This window comes from Acipenser ruthenus, chromosome 26, assembly GCF_902713425.1.
Source record: "Acipenser ruthenus chromosome 26, fAciRut3.2 maternal haplotype, whole genome shotgun sequence".
In the NCBI taxonomy this organism is placed as follows: Eukaryota; Metazoa; Chordata; class Actinopteri; order Acipenseriformes; family Acipenseridae; genus Acipenser; species Acipenser ruthenus.
This window is the reverse complement of record NC_081214.1, coordinates 19,089,213-19,111,293: the sequence shown is the minus strand read 5'-3', so window position 1 is coordinate 19,111,293 and position 22,081 is coordinate 19,089,213. Positions and strand designations below refer to the sequence as shown.

General features: G+C 40.4%; 1 protein-coding gene across 1 annotated transcript; it reads right to left on the bottom strand.

Moving 5' to 3' along the window:
• Positions 1-2,838: 2,838 nt before the first annotated feature.
• Positions 2,839-17,639, bottom strand: LOC131701678 (FH2 domain-containing protein 1-like). The gene is made up of 12 exons (XM_059001054.1): positions 17,397-17,639; positions 14,227-14,794; positions 13,039-13,100; positions 11,284-11,386; positions 10,397-10,482; positions 9,090-9,190; positions 8,246-8,316; positions 7,807-7,914; positions 6,981-7,051; positions 6,749-6,866; positions 6,048-6,212; positions 2,839-5,867 (listed from the first exon to the last, which is right to left on the bottom strand). The coding sequence occupies exons 2-12, from the start codon at positions 14,710-14,712 to the stop codon at positions 4,491-4,493; spliced, it is 2,748 nt and encodes a 915-aa protein (XP_058857037.1). The 5' UTR covers positions 14,713-14,794; positions 17,397-17,639; the 3' UTR covers positions 2,839-4,490.
• Positions 17,640-22,081: the final 4,442 nt, after the last annotated feature.

Below are 22,081 nucleotides of genomic sequence, written 5' to 3'. Positions count from 1 at the left end.
AGCTTTGACACTTCCTGTAAAGTTTACAGTTTGTCTAGCTAAAAATAAAATAAATAAAAATACCATTGAAAGGTTCAGCTGTGTACAAAATCATTACCTCCGCCACCACACAAAATGAAACGATTATGCAGCTGCGCTTGATCAAGGGGACAGTTATTGATGAAGGCCTGGGATTGAATTCCCCTTGCTCCCCTTAACACATTCTGGCTCGTTGTTCACTATTCACAAGACAATCTTTGTAGGATGTGCTTGCGTGACTGTTCATTGCTGAACGCAGTGTTCTTTGTTAGGTTGGTCTCATATTAAAAGATGTACGAGAATCACAGCATGAAAACACAAGGCAGTTCCCCAGATCAGTTGATTTAATACCAGTTACTATAAAATTACCACATTTAGGAAGTGGTTGTCTGACGATTTAAAATGTTGGATAACTCAAGCAAAGGGCTCTACATTAAAAAGTAAGACCGAATTAATATTTTTATTTTAGTCTGTTAAAGATTATAAAAATTTTTAAAAAAAACACAAGAACCTCAGCCAATCAAACAAAATCCCTCCATACTCCATTTCTTGGCAAACAGAACACACAAACTGATACACTGTTCATAGTAATCACCTTTATTTTTATTTTTTTTATTTTTTTTTGCAAAAATTAGATAGTTATGTTACAATATACCAAATAATACAAAACTGAAGTTTTTAAGGTATACTTTTGTATAAAGTGCAGCAGACTGATGAAGTTCACACAGCATCTTTACTGAGACAGAGATATACAAATAGATGAGACAGACGATATCTGCAGTCTACAGCAGGAAAGAGAGAGAGGGAAATACTCGTTCCAAGTACCTTTACATGAAAAAAGCAGCCACAAGACACAGACAATGTAGCAGGGGAGGGGGAGGTTGTTACGTTATTTTTTTTCCGGTACTTTCATTGACAGTAAAGCAGCTACTCTGGCTGAAGACTCAGTACAGGCCAACAAAAACCATTAGAGGAACCTGTAAACTGTCCATCATTTCAAGTGCCTTCTGGCAAGAAACCTGTGAAAGACCACTGGTATAAAACTGACTATACCCTTGTTTTAAAATAACTGAGCCGCCAATCCTTCAACATAAAACACCTGTTTAATTGACCGACTTTTCAGTTAAACTTGTGGATTTCATCCATAAATTGAAATACCTACTAAAAAGAATGCATGAAGACAATGATAATGCATCAAAACGCTTCCCTAACAAAAGTTTACAATGTCTTTTGAGCACTTCTATAAAACCTGTGGGTTTGTTTACTGCAGCAGTTTCTTTAAGTTGAATCTTAGAATTAAATCTGGAAGATCAAAGCACAATGCCGTAAAACATAATACAAACACTGAATAGACTTTCCAGACGCCAATCTACATCCAGATCTAAACCACAAAATAATCTGAAATACACCGGCAGTCTCTACACCAGGAATAGGCCACTCCACTGGTTTACCACGGAAATAATTAGTGGAACTACTTGACCTGGATTCACATGTATTGGTTCAATGAAATCATTTACAAAAGAAAGCCATGTTTGGAACAAAGCCCTGAAATTCATTTCCTGGAATAACCTGACTGCTTTGCACATGTGTGGCAGTTTATCCAGACACGGTAAAGATGAAGAGTACAGAACTGAAGCATGGTGGGTTTAAAAGGTCTGCATCTTTACTGCAACTGGATACAGCACTGCATGAATGAAAAAAAGTAGTTGACACATTTAACCGAGAAGCCAGTACTGGTTTACTGTGAAAGTCAACACTGGGAAACCAATCTGTTTGTGCCCAATCCCCAGCTTTCAATAACAGACAAAAGACAGACATTATGGTCCAAGCTACTCCCCCCCCCCCCCCAAAGGAGCTGGTCAGTGTCCCATGAACCTTGTCCTCAAGCCGAGGAACATCACACCTCAACAGAAAAAAATTACATCATATACAAACATCACAATCTAGAACATTATATATAAATGTATTTATTTATTAAATTTTTCACAAATAGAAAACATTATTTCTCTCTTTTCCAGTCCACAGTATTACATACCACAGTTCTTTCTGTAACCATTGTCCAAAGTTGTTTGTTTACAACGAAACCTTGCCAACCGCGGCTATATTTACATTATTATTTCGTGTTTTTTTTTCTTCTCAGAACGATATACGACAGTAACAGAAACATCTAGTTTTAAAGAGTCTTTCACTCTCAGTGCATTTCAGAACCCGGTTCAACTGGACAGAACCTTGGAAAGCACACAAGTCCAGTAGTAGCAGCATAATGGTAGTTGGGTTTGAGAACAGGAAGAGGCAGACATTCCCTCCAAAACTGCTAGTACTGTCAGAGAGGGTGGTTAAAGTTCCATCTAGATTCATTCAGTGAAACAGATCCTCCATTAGTTCATGGCCCTTCTGATGAAAAGGTAGATTTCATTCTCATAATAAATAATACTTGGTAACTTCCATTCACGCCAAACAGCCACAGTTGGATAATTACTGCAGGATACACATGCCTCCAAATAACATTTGTTTAGCAGTCCAACTGGTCAAACGTCCAACCCTTTTTTTTCAATTATATATATATATATATATATATATATATATATATATATATATATATATATATATATATATATATATTTGTAACTTAACATTTGAAAATTCTGCTCATCTAGACCTCAGTCCTACGGACAGGGAAGAGATAGTTGTCAGTTTCGTTATCCAGCCCTCCCTCAGTGTTATTGAGCACCTTTGGAGAAAAACACCTCATGCGTACACCGATACCCTAGAGAGAATTCCACATTTCCACTGGGCATGACTGGTGATGAACTGTTCTGAAGGTTTTTTTTTTTTTTTTTTTCATATCACGCATACTCAAATGGCTGGCTGTGTTACATCCCTTTGTTTTATGTGGTACTAAAAGTGGTGTGTGGGGAGGATACAGTATAATTGCCACCATTTAAAAAAATAATTCCTTTGCATACTGGTGTCAGAACAAAAACAAAAACAAAAGAGAACTACATTTAATTCCCAACGCACCTCATTGGGCTGAGGCACATCAGAGAACTGTACATTAATTAAAATGACAACTATATTTCAGGACAACAGAGTGATATTATATATAAATGATCATGCATTTACTGTTGCAGACCTTCTTCTAACCCTGTGTACTATTACAAGCAGATGATTGACTTCACAACAGTTCAGTATGGGAAAACCAGAACTTGCTCAATATGTACTGGCATACTCTAGCACAGGTAAGGACAACTCTCGTTTGCGATAGGGTCATTCCACTCCAGGTTTTATAGGAACCATTTGTATTAGGACTTGGGTGGAACTTGGATGAAACAAAGATCTGCACTGGAAGGGCCCTTGTTGCTCACCTCTGGTCTAGACACAGCAGCCCAGTGGATATGTGGTGTGATCATATCGAGACTGCAGCATGATTGTCCAGCGCTGCCCTGTGTCCAGCACTGGGAGTCCTGGACATTTGAGGTATGTTGGCTGTTTTAAAGCTTTTGTCAGTCAGTTTCTCTGGTACCACCAGCACAAGAAGTGGTTTTGTTGAAGTTCAGTATCATATTGGCCATTCTAGGATCGCCAGAACCACCCAATACTGACTTTTGTCATTCAACAGCAGCTTGAAGCTCAAGGCACTTTCGTCTTTTATTGGAGTGGTAGAAGCTAGTGAGAGTATGGCTTTGATTAGATCTGTTAATAATTTTCGCAAGGATCCCTGGAATGATGCAAGTGCTCCACACATGTGCATTGAATAATCTGGGGAGAGTAAGAATGACGAGCACAGATTTTAAAGCGCAGTGCACTTGTTGCCATCTTTACAACACAAGGGAAATGGAAAAGTGTTGATTAGGGTAAATAATCCATCGTCTGACAGTGGATTACTTGAGTTGTGTACACGCTTAAAATAAATTCAAATTAAACAAACTCATGAAAAATAAATTGATCACTTTACTAGAAATATTAAATACAGAAATGAATAAAATTGAACCTTTTTGTACCTTACAGAGTTTCAATTAAACTTGTAATTATTGACTGCTGTAGTTTACTGTGGTTTCTGACAACTCGACTGAAAATGTTAGATTTATGTGGAAGGACATTTTAAATATGGTTAACTGCACATGTGCAAAGCAAGGACATTGTTCCAAGGATTTTGCAAAATGGAAAACAGATGAACCAATCAACACCATGAACTTGCTGGTCACTGCCAACTCCTGAGCTAAGGAGGAATCTAGATCTCCAGGGTCTTATTGAGGCAAGCTTGATTTCTGCAGATGACTGAAGCCTCACTGTTCATAATGGATTTAAATGCATTAACCTCCGCCTCTTTTGACTGTGTACGGCCCTAGTGTCATGGATTACTCACTCCATCCATCAATTACTTCTTCCTGATAAACTACTCCTGCCTTGTCTCCTGTGATGACCCAGCTGAGAGTGAAGTAAGGTGGTTGCCCCAGGAATGTATCCCACTCTCATTTCCAAGTGGGCAGGCCTGTTCCTTTAGGACTCTTACTCGGTCGACCTACAGCAGTCCTCGGACTGGGCGAGCTGGGCTCACAGTGCTTCACTATCTTAGTGGCGGCTGGCACAGCAGCTGCTCCAGTTCTTGTTCTCATGCTGGCAGAATTCGACTGAGGTGACCGCCTCTGCTGCCCACTCCCTGTAACTGCAGGAGTCGAGTCGGGCCCATTGGAGACTCTCTTGGGAACTCTCAGTGAGGAAGCATGGGAAATGCTTGTTGGAGACACAATCGACTTCTCCTTCTCCAGTTTATTTTTTTCAGCAGGGCGCCTCAGGGATTTGGTTTTGGGTTCGGGGGTGATATTGGGAACATTCTGTTTTTCCCTGAAGCTGCCGGGACGTTTGACGTCCTGAGAGGCCGACACAGCTGGCCTGTGCGGCATAGTACTGCGCAATCCACCACGGGGGAATAATGGCAGCTTTGAGTCTCGTGGCGAAGCAGGCACCGGCTCCTCCAGCTTAATTCCCTTCTGCCTCAGAGAGCCCATGAGGGCTGTGCTCCGCTCTTTCAAAGAGTGATATCTCTTCGGCACAGTGCCAGCCTCATTCATTTTAGTCCCGTCTTTTACAGAGTCTTTGTGTTTACTCACTTCCAATTCCTTCTGCTGAAACACTGCAGTTGCTCCTCCTCGCTCCCTAGTTTCACTTCCGCAAACCTTCAAACTCTTACTTTCCCTCATTGTCCTCACATTTCCCTTCCTCTCGCTCTCCATCGCCTCTCTTTGCATCGCTGTTGATTCCCGACGCCATTTAGAGCAATGGCTGGGCTTCTGTACCGCCGAGGTCATGTTGTCATACGACTTCAGCCCTCTCACCAGCATGTGGCACTCCAGTGACTCTCCCACTTTGGGGTACTCGGGTAGCAGATGCACACACTCCTGCAGTCCTTCCTCCACTGGTTTTGGGACAGGCACTGCCGCAGCGGCTGCTTTGCCCTGTCCAGAGGCGCTGAGGCTCATCTGTTGGCTCAGGACCCTTTCTGTTACCTGCCGCATGAGTTGGGCGCTCTGAGCAGGGCAGTCTTCCTGAATAAACTCCTTGTTCTCCACTGTTGTCTTCTCCGGGGAGTATAGCCTCTTACTTGAGTCTTCATTGGCCAGAATGCTCAGCTGGGGACGGGGCTCTCTGCGGCGGAAGCTTCGCCTGTTCCATGAGTTGCGCAGGTTCCTCTCCAGTGTTAGCTCTAGGTCGTCATCCGAGGCGGTCCACCCCAACCCCACCTCCGGCGTTGAGCAGGTGGCGATTGAGCGCCGCTTCTCTAAACCCTCCTCCTCCCTTTCCTGTCGCTGCACCCGTCTCAACTCCTGCAGCTCCCGCTCCCAGTTCTCCTGAACAATTAAAGAGACTAGTCAAAAATCCCTCAAAGCCTGTGAAAACACTCCATTAACATGCCTAGACATTGTTGTCTCTAGTAAGCAAATTAATTGCACATGCCTCAGCAAAAGTATTGCCAAGTATTGCCAAGAAAGCAGGTATTTCATTTATGCAAATCTGTGTCTGACACCCACCTGAATAGCTTTAATGAATTTTTCACAGAAGCTCTGGAAGACCTTGCAGGCTTCCTCAAGCTTGAACGTGTCGCCATCCTCACAGAAGAACTCAACCAGGCGCTGACTGGCCAGCCTCATGTCCTCCACTTCCCCCTGAGCCTGCAAGAGCCTCGACTCTGCAGCCTGAGAGAGAGAGAGAAGTTAATCGGCTGAATCTCACAGCTGCATAGCTCGCTGGCACTTCAATAAATTAATCCACACACTTACACGTCACATAACCCATTAGCAACCGTGGTTTCTCAAACTGGCACAAAAATGAATCCACAAAAGAATTATGAAACCTTTAATATATATTTCTTATTTTTGGTTCGTACACATTGGAAAAATGATATTCTCCAGTTAAAACTGCACCATTGCTTGTTTATCTATGTTAATTCTGATTAAGTTTCAGAATGAACTGTTAAAGACATCAGGGTGTCTAAATTGCAACTGGCTTACTCTGGAACTTGTCTGTACTTTGTAATTGACCATTCCATAATACAGATTTATAAGGCTAGGCATGTGCTCCGCCTCTAGCGTTTCAGTTTGAGAATGATTAGAGTTCAACATCTAGATTCAGTACCATTTTGTACTGTGACGACTGTATTTTGAGAAATTCCTGCTGGTAAAATAAATCTATCTTGAGTACTTCTGGCATAACAGAGAGTCTCCATATTTACCTGCAAAAAGGGTTGTGTCTGAGCCCCCAGCTCGGCCTCACTCTGCAGGTTGTTCCGCAACCCATCCACTCGGCGCTGTAACCGGCACAGCTCCTCCACGACCGAGTCTTCTGATAACCTGAGGCACGACAAAACAGAGAATCCACTTAGCAACCAGTCCAAACACAAACAAGGAAAAAAAGACCAGTATCAATTCCAATATATTCATGCAATGTAAAACATCATAACCAACCTATTGGCAGGGCCCACGTGCCTCAATTTGTCAGGGAAGGAAAGAAGCACTTTGTCTTTCTTCTGAGCTTCCTGGAAAAGATTATAAATAAAGTTTATTTATTTATTTTTGGTTGGTGTATATTAAAGCCTTTAAAATATAGGGAAATTAAAAGATTTGAAAGCTAAAATTAAACATTGTCAAGAGCCAAAAAGCATTAAATCATAGTTTTATTTATTACATTTTAGGGTGTAAAAGGAAAACAAAAGTGCATCACATCTGGTATGTAACTTTATACTATACAAGTCACACTAGAAGACGTTTTCACAACTCAAATTCAACTTTGAAGCTGCATATTCCTCTCTTGTGGCAAAGAAAGGAATACTTGCATCCCTCTGTGTCACGAAGAGGAATGTTAAATGTCATCAGTCATTGTCCAAAAAAAAAAAAAAAGATGAAAAAGGGGGTCTTTTGCTGTATTGTAGGGTTTTATAAAATCAAAATGCATTGAGAAGCAAGTGTAAAGGCAGATTTTCAGAGAAACTAAAAGGACGAGTGATGGAGGAACCTGTCCTGACAAGCCGTTTTTTGGTTCTATACAGTTTGTGGTAGTTATTAACACATGCCAGTACATACAGTAAAGACAGTGGTTTAGATTCAAAGAATCAGAACTGCTTTAGGAGAACACTTTATCTGCACCACAATGCAGGAACTATACCAGGGGGCCCAAAGTGTCCTCTTTACAGAGCTGAGCTGGGGTTTGTAGGGAGTGTCTGATGAAGACTGGGCCATCATAAAATGGGCTTGCTCTTGGGAACAGCCAGCACAGAGCACATTCTTTGCTTACCATGGCTACAAAGTGCAGGAGATTCATCCCCGGTTTGTTGGCTTTTGTGTCGGCAAGTTTCAGCAGAGATGCAATTCGAAATCCAGCAGCGTTGCCAGCGTATCCTCCCTGGATAATTAGAAAGACACTTCATTCATAAGCACTCTGTTTCAAAAGGTACAATGATTTGGGTGTAACAGGTAGACTTATAAAAGGTTAAACTGTGTAACTGAGGCCAACAACGTAATCTGTGTAATATTACACTGATGAGGGCATAAGAAACTTTTGTCTGCTTGATTTGTTTACTTGTATTGATTTATTATAAGACCTGCTAGTTATATCCAAACAAAAACAAACCTGATAATCGTATATATTAGTTAAGGCTACAGACTAAATCTTCACCCAACCTAGTTTCACACACACACGCACACACACACACAGCATTAACTGAGATACTTACAGCATTCATGTAGTTTCCTGCCTTCAACACAAGTCGTAGAATTGTGTGAAGCTCCGGACAGTTCAAGACCTCTGTAACAAAAGTGAAAAAAAGGTTGAACTACCATTAAGCCTTTACAGCATTTTTAGTGCAGAGTCCCGTCCAGTCACTCACATTTCAGGGCTAGCTACATTTCAAGTATTGTAACACTTGAAATGTATTTGCTTACGATTGTAAGTCGCCCTGGATAAGGGCGTCTGCTAAGAAATAAATAATAATAATAATAATAATAATAATAATAATAATAGCTCAATTCCAAGGTCAGAAAAAAACTATTAACTCCTGCCACATAATGGCTGCTCAATAAAAAGACACAAAGACAACATTAAAAAATTTAAGGCCAGCTCGGTTACAGAAACTGGCACAATAGACAGAGAAGAGTTCAACTGCACTATACAATTATTACAGTGGGACCATTCCCTCCAAATGTTACATGTAGGGGCAGATTTACAAGCTTAAATGATCATTTGTATGCTGTGCTTCGCTCCTGACAAACAAGTTTAAGTATTATTATTATTTGTTTATTTAGCAGACGCCTTTATCCAAGGCGACTTAGAGACTAGGGTGTGTGAACTATGCATCAGCTGCAGAGTCACTTACAACTACATCTCACCCTAAAGACGGAGCACAAGGAGGTTAAGTGACTTGCTCAGGGTCACACAGTGAGTCAGTGGCTGAGGTGGGATTTGAACCGGGGACCTCCTGGTTACAAGCCCTTTTCTTTAACCACTGGACCACACAACACGATTATGTAATTATTCACCCTTTAGTCCAGAGTATCCCATCCCCAGACTCCCTGCCTTACCCTGAGCTGCTTGCTTGAGCGTGCGGGCTGCGGAACACAGCGAGGTCACATGAGGCTCAAATTCCTCCTTTAAGATCATGGCTTCCAGACGCAGCTGAAAACTATGATAATAAAACCTTATATTAGCAACATGTTTTGCCCCAGAGAAACATCCAGGAATAGTGAGTGTTGTTGATAGCAAACAGGATTTTCGTAGTTCTTAGCAAGTGTTTTTGTATTCCCACTTAGTAGTTGCATCATTTATTAAAGTATATTTGCAAATATAATGTATCTGGGATGTTTAACCCATAACCACTAGGGACTCCAGGTTAAAAGGCCTGAATATTTATATTCCTTTTATTTTCTACCCCTATATAAGGGTTTTGGCTTGAATCCCTCAATCAGCACCAAGTAACTTTACAGAAAGACTACCTTAGGATAACTAAATAGCTGCAGTGTCTTAAGCTGAAAATTAAAAGAAATGGGCCAAGAGATACAGTATGTATTAGTATATTATATTAGTTTACTGGCCCACTGCTTTGAGTTTTCAGTGTGGTTATCTTCTCCAGAACTACATACAGAGCTTCAGCATTGAAAGAGTTACATTGAAAGTGAAAATAGAATTAAAAATTCTGCAACTCAGCACCATGTCAAGTATGCATCAGACAACATCTTAATGAGTGTACACACTGTGTGGGAGGAGGGTGGTTTGCCAAAAGCAGCATCAGCTTTATTAGACTGGAGGAGTGCAGTCAAGCAATGCTGCTGAATCAGCCAGCGTGTCACTGTTTATGTTAATTTAATTGGTTTTTCACAGGCTAGGCAGGTTAGAGGTCACACAGCGCATACAGGCCAGGGGTCACCCTGGACGTCTCATCAGCCCTGCCCCTGCAATGGGACAAGCAGGTTTGGAGGAAGCAGGATGTACTCTTCATGATGTAAACGTCACTCTTCAAATGCAGTTCAATGTCACTTATTAACTATTGGTTATTAATGCACTACCTGATGCACTGAAACTGTACTTTCAATAGAACCTAGTCAGACTAGAACATGTTGAAGAACACACCTTTAAGGAACTTAATATTTAGGATTTGGATTACTGCTTCCCATTTAAAATGTACAGCTTTACCCTAGAGCAGTGGTACTCAACTCTGGCCCTCAAGATCCATTCCAGTCTGGGTCTTTATTCCAAATTAGTTAATTGCCTCTTAGCAGCTTCAATTAACTACATTAGAACCTGCTTGGAGTTAAAAACTGGACTAGATTGGATCTTGAGGGCCAGAGTTGAGTACCACTGCCCTAGAGTATCAATCAGTACAATGGCTCACCTGGGCACTTCCACAATCAACACCATGAAAAGGTCAGCCTCCCCCAGCTTGCTGCGATCTCCTTGGAAAGACTTCAAACGTTTCACCTGCATGGGGACAGAAAGGGACCCACAGTCAACGCCTCGCAGTGGAACACACACAAAGCAGCAATCTGTGCTACCATAGAATGGTCTTTTGTATCTTGACTGAGCAAATCAGAGTTTATGCAGTGCATGCAAGGACCAGGGTAAGATAGTGTGTGTTTGGGAGGGATACTGTTCTCCACACTGCTGAATCTTATCCCTCAAACACAATGTTTGTTTGAGAGAAGTTCCTTTGTTCGAGACTATGTGGGTATGGTGTAAATCAAGGCACATGACACAGGCAAATACTCCAGTCAATGTTCTTGTGTTGGAACACAGGGTCACCAATTTGAACATTTATTTTAGGATTCTCATCTGGAGGGATATGTCACCAGTATTGATCAATGCCTCCAAAGAGCAGTTAGGAATGTAAATATGAAGAGTCTGTACTTCTAAATGGACATTACTTTTGAGACTGCTCTTCGTAAAAGTCTTGAATACAGACTCACCAGCCATCTAACAAGTCCTGCCATATATGACTGAAGCAGACTTCCAACAAGGACATGCATAAAAGTCAGTGATTGCAAGCCATGTAAGGTTTCACAGACCCGGATTACCACTAGTCTTGGACTACCTTATAGAGGCAGCACTGGGTAGTCCAGAATTAAATGCTGCAGCCATGTGGTCCGAAGGAGGTCATTTGCACCATGTATAATAAAAGTCATCCATATTTGTGATACCCAAACTGCACTGGGAACATTGCCCAAATTGCCACATTTGGACTCATTCCATTAAAAAAAAAAAAGAAAGGAATGGAAACCGTACCTCTTCACTCTCTGGCAGCAGTTTGCAGAGTTCAGTCATTTTCTCAGAGCCATAAGACTGGCTGACTCCTTGTCTGATGTCCTCGATAATATCGGTCACCGCCCTGAAAGAATAAACATGTTAAACATTGAGAAAGTCGCGGGTCACACTAATCAGAAGCTGGGTAGCAGAACAAAGGGAGAAAGATTAGAGCCCTTTTCAATGAGGCACAAGACGTAACTGGAATTATTGAGCAACAAACGCTTTCCTAGAATTCAAAGCACAATATTCTACCTGTAATCTCCTGCTCTAATACTGAACTTAGAGCCGCATCAGGGATTGTATGTTACCAACGTACTTGTTAGTTCTAGCAACAGAAAATCACAGCCCCCTTATTGAACAGAGTCACTTCTTTGGTTATCGCTGTAGTATTTTATTTTATTTATTAATTTTTTTTATAAAGGAAATCCAAGCTCTTGCTCCAGGTTTCAGCATTGCGTGCATTCTAGTTTGCATGAGCCTGACTGCAGCCAGGTTACTGCATGCAACACCCATGTGTCAGAGAGAACAAACAGTGAACAAGTGAATGGGTGGTGATGTAGAAATTACTCAGCAAATTGACTGAGTGTGAGGGGTCACACATCAGAGTCTGTGATATTAATGTCCTGGAGCTGCTTGGAGAGTGTGTGTGTGTGAGTGTGTGTGGGGGGAGGGGGGAGGGGGTGACTAATCAAAGTTATTGTGTGTTTTTATAGTATTACAGTTCATTTGGTTTAGTGGGCCTTCTGCGTGCTAACATCAAAGACCCTGAACAGTCATGCCTCATGGTGGTACACTTTGATTTTGATAAATAGAGCCATGTAGTGAGTCAGGGGAACCCAGAGATTACATACGTATAACAGCTTGACCTTCAGAATAAAAGTAAAGCAAGAGAGACAAAGTAAATGTCATTAAAAAAAAGTCTCAGCCATTGACTACATTCTCACTATTACTTTTTATTGCCTTCTGCATTAAAACACAATTCTGTATGCTTTGTTTGTTTTTATATGCATGTCTTTCATTTCACAACCCACTTTAACTGTAGCTCACTTCTGTATCACTGAAATCACAGCTATTGAACATATTACAAGCCCACAATCCCACAGCAATAGGACATTCAAAAGACAAAATGGTGGTGAGGAAGTGTGGCGTTTACCACATCCTTCAAAAAGAGCATATACTGTAACTGTAGGGAAGGGCACAGCTGGATACAAATCTAAAAAGAAAACAATGCAAAGTGTACAGGGAGCAACATTCAAGTGGACCCGAAACGACTCCAACCACGATGTGTAAAAATAACAAGGCTTGTGTACAGAAGCTTCAAACTTATTTACTCCATTAATGCCAAGGCAGTCTGTTTTCAAACACAACTGAGCCGGCTAATCCAAGTCCCCCCAATTTCTATAACACAAGCACAATCTGCCACTGTATAAAAGCCTTGGGGAGTGTCTGCCTGCCTGCCAGGTGGCCTTTACATCTGTGATGGATGCATTAAACTTAACTGTAGCATTTAAATTAAAGACACCAGTGCAAGTACTTGATAACTCCTGTGTAATTACAAAATCCCTTTAAAGGTCACCTGTAACCTTTTTCCACAATGAGCATTAACCTTTCATACAATGTAGACAGAAGTTAGAATGGTTCAAAAGTACCAAGGACACACAAGGCATGCAATAATACTATTGCTACGTGTACGACTCAAACTACTGAGATAGCCATGGAGTTAGCAGCCCTTACCTTTTAAACTGCCTTAGAAATATCCCCACATTCATGCTCCTCTTTGCATCCAACAGAGACACCTGCAATTCATTACAAAGAACATGCAATGTAGTGAAACACACACAGAACACAAATGAGCAGGCATTGTCTACCACATCCTTCAAGCACTGACAAGCTTGGCACAGAAACAAAAGACAATTCAAGTAAAGTTTATTTTTCTGAGAAGAAATAAGAGGCAGGTAGTTTAATAAAAAAATAAAAAAAAACTTCCTTGTGATTTGACTTCTGCTCTTTCATTAGAACATGTTCTTGTCAATACAGGATAAGCGTTAAGCAAACAAATACCCCAACGTATTTGTTTGTTTAAATCCATTGTGCAAAGCGGACTCGAAGTCAGATTAATTGGAGATGTCAGGCAACTGAAGGGAAGGGGACAGTCTAGTCTCAGCTCGCTTGACAACAAATCTTTGAGCCAATTCCGTCTCGCTCCCAGAAAACTGAAACTAAATGAAATGTTGATTTTAATACCGGGATTTGAAAGAGCCAATTACTACCTCAACAGACTAACTAATAACCCTACAAACTAATAACCCTCTCTCACTGGAAGGTGGGGCTAAAACAAAACTCTTCCTGAAAATACTGAAGGCAGGTTTCAAGTAGTATATTGCGATATTAATCAAGCCAATTCTGAAATCTGTGGTTAAATGCCTGCTCCACCCCACACCATTTCATATTTTGATTTACATCCCCACACCATGACCTCGAAGCAGCTGCCATTCGAACCCCCCGGTGCCAATGAGATACAACCGGTGAAACTATACTATGTGCATGTATGGGAACCATTCCCTCGAGTGAGAGTACATGTTGGCAAGTTTGTTCCTGGAGGGTCATTTCACTCTGGCTGTAATAATGAACTACAGTCTATAGACTATCCGTTGAGTTTTAGTGGTGGTTAAATGTGCGATAGTATTTGAATAGATATAGTGCCTTGCAAAAACAATGGGCGTGATGGACAACTGAGTGGGATATACGAGTGTAGACTGTCGTTTGGGACCTAGATGGAGGTTCAATTTAATTGGTTCAGTTAATTAAAACAAGGTTGGGTCTGAAATGAAATGGTAAACTTTGCACACCTTGATTCAGAGGACACTGGGTAAAAAGCAACAGGTTTTAGTTTACCACAGTAGCCGGAGCCAAGTAGCTCACCTTGTCACTGTTGGTATCCATGGGCGAGCTGCAGCGCAGGCTCCTGCGGCTGACGTTCGTCCCAGTCGGTGACGCACTCTCCTTCCTCCCAAACAGCTCCTCCATGCTGGTGGTGTCGATCTGAAAGTCATCGCTCTGCACATCGCTCCACACGCTGTTCTTCCCCAAAATCTGATCCTTGGGAATAGCGTCCCAGTTAAAATTCCTCAGCTTGGACCTCCGGGTAACAACCTGGCGGGAGAATGGGGCGCCGAAAGCGGGAGGCGGAGGGGGAGGGGGGGCGAGAGGGGGTGGGGGTGGAGGAGGAGGAGGAGGAGGAGGAGGGGGAGGTGGCGGAGTGGGGCATTCCAACAGTGCTGCAGGAACGGGCTGCGTTTCCATTGGTTTGACCGTAATATCCGTCAGAGCCGGGCTCTTCTCGTGCATCGTAGCAGAGACTCCATGGAAGCGGTTTTCCTTGGCTCCAACGTTCAAGTTAATCAGCATTGTGCGAAGGAAGACCTCTCATGGTCTCATTGTAGTGGCTTAGTCTTTCTCTCTCTGTTCACCAATTATTCTGCATCCCTCTCTGTGGAAAAAGAACACTATTTTATACTTCAATCCTTGTACCCTGTGGCATTTAATAGGAGATATATGCAAATACCATATTGGTATTGGGAAATTACATATTTGTGGTGGGAATAACAGCATTCAACATTACAAATAATCTTAAATGTTCTGTTGTAGCTTGTGGTTTTGGCCTGCCTGTTTCAGCTTCACAGCCTCTAATTACAGCTTTAGTATTTCATGCTCTGCTCAGGCAAAACCCACACAAACCTAATTAAAAACTTAATCTCTTAGCCTTAATCACAACTTTTCAAAGTAAAAGAAAGAAAAAAGACTGAAACATTCCAAGTGCCTCTTTGAACAAGACAACACTAATACAAAACACTGTATAAATGACAAGGTGAACACAGTCCAGACAGACAGAGCAGACAAACTGGAGCTCGGTGCTCAGAGATCTGGGACTGATTTTAACTGCCTGCTCTGGTTTGAAGCGATAGTTGTGTTTTATTGCATCACAGAAAGGTGTCAGTTAGTTAACCAAGCTTACGCTTTCTTCCAGGTCCAAGTTGAAACAAAAACAAGGCACTTAGTGACTCAGAGTGTCAATTGCTAACCGTTTTTTTTGTACCCATGAAAAAAACAATCCTAACCTTGCTGCCATGCGCACACTGAGACCTCTGCTTTGTTGGTGGACTTACATGATACCATTTTCCATACAAGATGAACATTCAATTAAAAGTATGTACAAATGCTATCTGAACACCAGACACCACTATTTAAAAAGGTTCATATTCATTATGCTTTTTCTTTGATGAAGTCATTTTATAACCTCCTACTTGCAGCTGCAGTACAGAAGGCACGTGTCTATTTGGCTCACAGGTGAAAGCAGAGAGTCAAAGGTTCTAGGAAAGGGAAGGGAAGGAGGCTTCTACTACAATCTAAAATGAACCACTGGGACTGTACAACAACAGGACTGTCAACCAAGCCTGGTTTCTAATCATTTATAGTGCACGTAATTTTGGAATGTATACTTAAGTCAAGAATTCAATTTTAGTCTAAAACTGAAAATGATTGCAGAATTGTTCAATGTTAAAAGCCTGCCAGTTTACAGTCAACCTAATACATGAGGAAAGCACCCTCACAGGGTAATGTCTGGTACTTTCCTGTCAGGTCAAACAAAAAGAAATACTCAAAACTAAACAAACTTGTACGGATCAGGTTTCAGAATATTATATTTTTAACACACAAACTCCACCACTTGGCTTACTAATTTCTCATTATGCAATAAACGGCTTTTCAGGTCTCAGTAGAGCATACAGCTGCCAATGCAAAGCGTATTAATTACTGTGGGCCAGCACACAATTTAATACGCACTCAAACTTGCTCATACTGTACTGTACATACGTTTGACTAGTAGCCACACACAAACACACATACAGAAACAAAAGGCCATTTCATTGGATATTGAACACATAATTGATGAAAACAAGTTCAAGGGACAAAAGCAAATTTGACAAACATTAACCGAAACTAGTGCTTAAACTGATAGACATATGAGACGTAAACCATCTTTAACAAAGCAATATCAATCGGTTTCTTTTTAACTGTCTACTTAAGGGGTTCCCTTTATTGAACCTATCCAAATAGCAACACCGGTTAACTTTGCAGCGCATCGCGTATACAACACCTTCACCAGGTGGCTAAACCTTTGCAAACACCTTTTCATTTTCCCATTTGAACAGGCTCTTAACTGAAGGCTCCGGTTGCCTTCTTCGACAACAGAGAACGCTATTTCACGACGAAGCGGAGCAATACACAAAACAATTACGCCTAAATTATTATTATTATTTTTAAATCCGATCAATCAAACGTCTATGTAATATGGGTTCGAATACTGGGGTTTCGGTTGTGGTCACTTAGTATTTTTAGCATTATTCAAAACTCGGTTGTATGGATGTTATACAACATGACATGGGTCCGTCAAGGTGAATGGATTTAGACATTATCCTGTTTGCAGATACGTATTCACAAAACCTCTACTAGTACTAAAGTACCTCACTCAGACTTTTAAAGTCCTCTGGATCTACCATGACGTTCAACTGTCTAGCTGTCGATAGAGCGCCAGCTACCTACCCCGTCCCACTGCGAGTTAACACACTGCGTTAATATGTGTACCTCTTCTCAACATCGATCGTACCGAACACAAAAAATACAGTACATAACCTCTGCACATGTATACAGTTGCATACGGTACAACACACCAGATCTATGATGTGCATATATGAAATAACTCTTTCTAGGAAACTAAATGTTAAAGATTAAATAGACTGATTTCGTGATTTTACTTCAATCCCAGAAGTCGGCACCTGCCATCGACACACAAAAAAAATCACTTTTAGTTTACAAAATGTTCTTGTTTAAAATATATACAAATAACATGTATATATTTAAAAACATTGGAAGCAACAACATTCTATTGATATACTCAGTGCGTTTCCTTTGTTTGTTTGTTTGTTTGTTTTCATTTGTTCAAAATCCATGTTGCAGCTAAATCTTCATATATACACTGAATGCATTGCCACTAAAACTTAAAAAAAATAATAAATACAAGAGTAAATACTTACATTCTTTGTTTATTTGCTTTTTTGTTTTTTTGTTTTTGCAGTTGCATCCCAGTTTATTCCCAATAATAATATGAAATCCCACCAGGTCCTTTACTGGGCTGCTAACATTGTCGGTCGTCTCTTTCAGACTGAGCCCCGCATAAACTTTTCAAACTTCTTCACCAACTTTCCAGCGGCTTCTGGGCCGCGCGTGCGCGGGCACGTATGATTTAAAGGGACAGGCGCTTCAATTGCTTTGTTACTCAACTTGCTGGGAATCAGTTTACGTCGATAGATTTAAAAAAAAAAAAAAAAAGTGTTGTGATGGATGGATGATTGGATTAAATTACAAAAAATAAACACAAGATTTGCTGCCATACAATTCTCATTGATTTTAACAAAAGACAATTGTGAGCGTAAATTGGCAGTCGTTTCCAGAATGATTTTTTTTTATTATTTATAAGGCCAAGGGACAGTCGTTATATGCTTGTTTGTATACACAGCACCTTAAAAATAAAATACACAAACACACGCACAACCTAACCAGGAATACCTTTATGATTCACATACCTTTCTGGAAGCTTTTGGTTAGATGGCATGGTAACTTTGTTTATTTAAATTATAATCTGTGTTTATTTTCTTTAAGATGGCATTAGTTCATAGTTCAAGATTTCATAGCTAACAGTGAAAAGCCAAACCCCCCAGAACCCATAATTCATGCTTCCTATATTATGTTATAGTTAAATTGCAGGGAAATAGCAACCGATTGTGTAATTCACTGTGCTTATCTGCTCTCTGCCTAAGCTTTAAAAGGTCACAAATCTAGAACTGATTGATTATTGCAAGTACTTGGTAAGTTCTATTTTATTTTATTTTTTAATTATGAAGTTTGCTACTTTTAGGTCCATACCCTTCATTCTTAAGCCACTTTGTTTAATTAAATATAATGCAAGGTGATATTTCACCAACATATTATATTGGAAGTAATTAATATGCTCATAGCATTTACCACCAGTCCAATGTTTTCTGAAGTGAAAATTAATTGCTATAACACTAGCAATTAAAAAAAAAATAAAAAATCACCTAGCTCTATCTGCAACTGAGAGATGTGTTGTTAGTTTTAATTCACATAATGTTTTTTTTGTTTTTTTTTCTTATTTCAGAAAATTGGGTCAATCTAGGAACTGAAGATTTGGCTCAATATAAACCAAAGCAGGTGGCAAAGAAAATGGAAGTCAGCAGTAATTCAATCTCAGGGTTAAAATGAAGTGCCCACACTAACTGACCTTTAGTGTCACTATGTATGATGTCACCCGACCCCTCAATTGAAATACAGTACTCTCATGTGTGATACCCAGATCGGTACTCAATGGTATTTTGTTGCAACAAAAAACAATTGATCTTAAATGACTTTTTTTTAAAAGGTTTTATTTAGTTTGTGAATCTCCTGTTTCAGTGTTTCTTCAATCACATGTATTTTAATGGTTGTTTTTGGTGCTATTTTAATCGAGCATCTCTGAATCAAATGACATTTTACAATATATTTTTATAACAAGTATATATTTGTCTAGAGTAATACTGTGATAAGCTTGCTTTGCTGAACTGCTCCAATGTATAAAGTGTGCAAAGAGAGTAGCCGACTACAGTTGTGGTGTTTGTAATCTCCTCCTAGTATATTTATAGTATCCTGTACCAGATATGGGTCCAGTTTTGTTTTTCCTTGTTTTGGGGGGTGGGGGTGGGGGTTGGATTCATAATGCATTCATTATAGTCTTTGTTAATTATTTGTAATTGCTGCATTTTTAGAATAAAGTGGGTTATTTAGCAAGAAGCATTCTTTCAGCAAAGTAAGTCTGGATTATGTTTGCATTTTTATAACTGCAATATTATATTTATCTGGTGTCATACTTGGTTTAAATACAGAATTATCTTGAATGCTTTTTGAATCTATATCACTTTGGCATTGTAATAGATCTGTGCTGAGGGCAAAGGCTGCTGTAAAGATATTTTTGAATGGAACAGCACTGCTATATATTTTGACATCCCAGTGGCTTCACAATGGTGTACATACTGGGGATCCATTGTAGCACTTTGGCACAAGTGTGTTACCGTATGAGGATACTGTTTGTGTTGGCATTGTAATGATGTAGGCTGCTTCTGGTTCTGATGGGGGTATACACTGATATTATGATGGTATCCTAATGGTATTTTACATACTTTTCTGTTAGGAATGTTATATTTGTATAAGTGAATGTGATTTTCAATCTGTAATTTAAAGCCATTCTCTACTGGACAGAGCTCCCTGGCTCCCTAAAAGATACAAGGTCAATCCCTGCTGTCTGCTGCAGTCAGGTAACCTGGACACACATAGTAACCTAAACTCAGGAACATGTGGCTATTGGGTCTCACTGTAACCCTCTGTAGTCCTGCTGTTTTCTTTACTAATTCTGCCTGAATGTTTTGCTATGTAGGAACCCTGGCATTGTTACGCTCTTCTCAAGCAGCGGGAAGCTGGGTCATGCCTTCTCTGCAAACCTCTGTCAGTCCACATATAAAACTATTAGTACTGGCTTTTCACATACAGTAGGCTGAATCTGGCTAAGAAATTGGTTTGGTGGTCTAGACATGACTTTCAGATAGCAGTAGTGACAAAACCACAAATAGATTTGGCAGTGGGCACCATTATAGGCAGACTCAAGAGAAGCCAAGGATTTGATACAAAGGAGAACTCGTCCCTTGTTCCTTAAAGGGATACTTTCATCTACCTTTTCCTAATATTTAATTTCTTACCATTTTAATAACCCAATATGTGTGCACTGCTTACCATGCGTACCAGCTATTCCAGCAGGATTGCTTCTGAAAAGACTCACCAAGGCTGGTTATCTGAAGTGAGGTTGGGAAGCTCTGAAGCACTATGCATTAAAACCTGTGCAACATTAATACGCTTCCCCAGTTCACTTCAGTAAATCAGCCTTGAGAACTCTTTCAGAAGCATTTCTGGCTGGAAATGCATCTTGGGTCATGCAAGTGACACTTATGTTTTATTGTACGTGTTCCTGATAAATAAACACAATAAATAAATACAAATAAAACACTATTACTCTTTTTGAAATATTAACAAGACTATTGCGTGCTTTTAACTAGAACACCCAACACAACTAGTTCAAACATGCTTGGCACTTGTTGCGATCTGCAAATAGTCATGTTCAAAAGATACAGTAAAATCAAGGAAGTTGAGATCCCAGTGCCAAATAGTATGGGATTAATCCAGTGAAAGTGTATCAAAATTCAAAGACTACAGATTGGACAATCTCGTCTATGAAGTGATGATGTCATGTCAATGGGATTTCTTCAGAGTGAAGCAGACTGCAGAATAAAGCTGTTTGGAACCACAAATAGGTGGGGATGTGTTTGATCAATGCAGAGAGAGAGAGAGAGAGAAAGATACTGAGAGTGATAGAAGGATGGAAGCAGGAAGGAGGTTGGTTTTAGTACAGTGATGTGTGAGTGTATTTTAACAGACTTCTCCTATGTTATAGTGCGTTCTGGCAAGTCCTTGTCACTTGCTCAGTAACACATCATGTTACTGGTACTGGAAGGACAAAGCCCTCTGATGTTCTGTGGATTCAGAAGCACAGAATAGCAGATCTTTGGGATGTCTTTCATCCGTAGCTGTACTAATAGAACTTTGAATTCTATATTCATGGATGTTCCTGGGACAGTCGGCTCCAGGCGAAATGTCAACGAGCAAGAGAGAGAAGGACAGAACAGTAGATGACACGATGTATGAAACAATTGAGTCTCTCATCTAATAACTAAACGATTTTGGGCTGCTCGTGACTTTGAAATTAGTCAGCTAGACTAACGCCCAGATTGAGTGATGGAGCTCAAGTTATTATTCAATAGTGTTGAGTTAGCACACTCAAAGGTTGTTTCTGACTTTCTATTATTAAGTTATGGATGAATTAGCAACAGAATTGAAAGATTCATTCAAAACAAGATCAACTAAAATAAAGTCTCTTTAGTTTCTACTAAAGAAAACATGGCTGTGTCAAGCAGTATTACAAGAAAAGCCTTCAGCCTGCCCTGCTGACTACCACAAGGTTTCCTTTGGTGCTGTCTGCCAAAACCATCCCCTGGATTAGTGAACTGCAACGGGCGCCATGTCTTGTGGAGATGAATACAGAAGAAAGGCAGCGAAGCACAGACAATATCTCTTTACAGGAAAGCTTGACAAATACTATTGGGAAAACCACACAAAGGATTTGAAACAAATATTGTGGTCCTGATACAATAGCACCATTGCCATGCAACTGGCATGTCAAAATATGAAAATGCTATCATTGTGGCACCATTCCATCAATGACTCATGCCATTGTAGCTGCCCTTTTGTTACCATAGCACTGAACCATTGGTTTGTCATTGTAGTGCTACTACATTGTACTTGAAGACCAGGTGGTTAGGTCTCTCCACAGGAATGTTGTTACAAAGTTAGTGTGCCCCCATTTATCTCCCCAACTTATGCTATCCAATTATTGTGCTCACTGCAGCAATCCCTAAAAGAGCTGAGAAGTGAAAAGCAGTGGGCCAATTGACTCTATACAGAGGATGTCTGGTCAGTAAGGTCGGCTGTAACACAGTCAATACTGTTTTTTGCTTCTCTAACCCTGAGCCAGTGCAATGCTCCCAGTGGAATCAGATCTTGC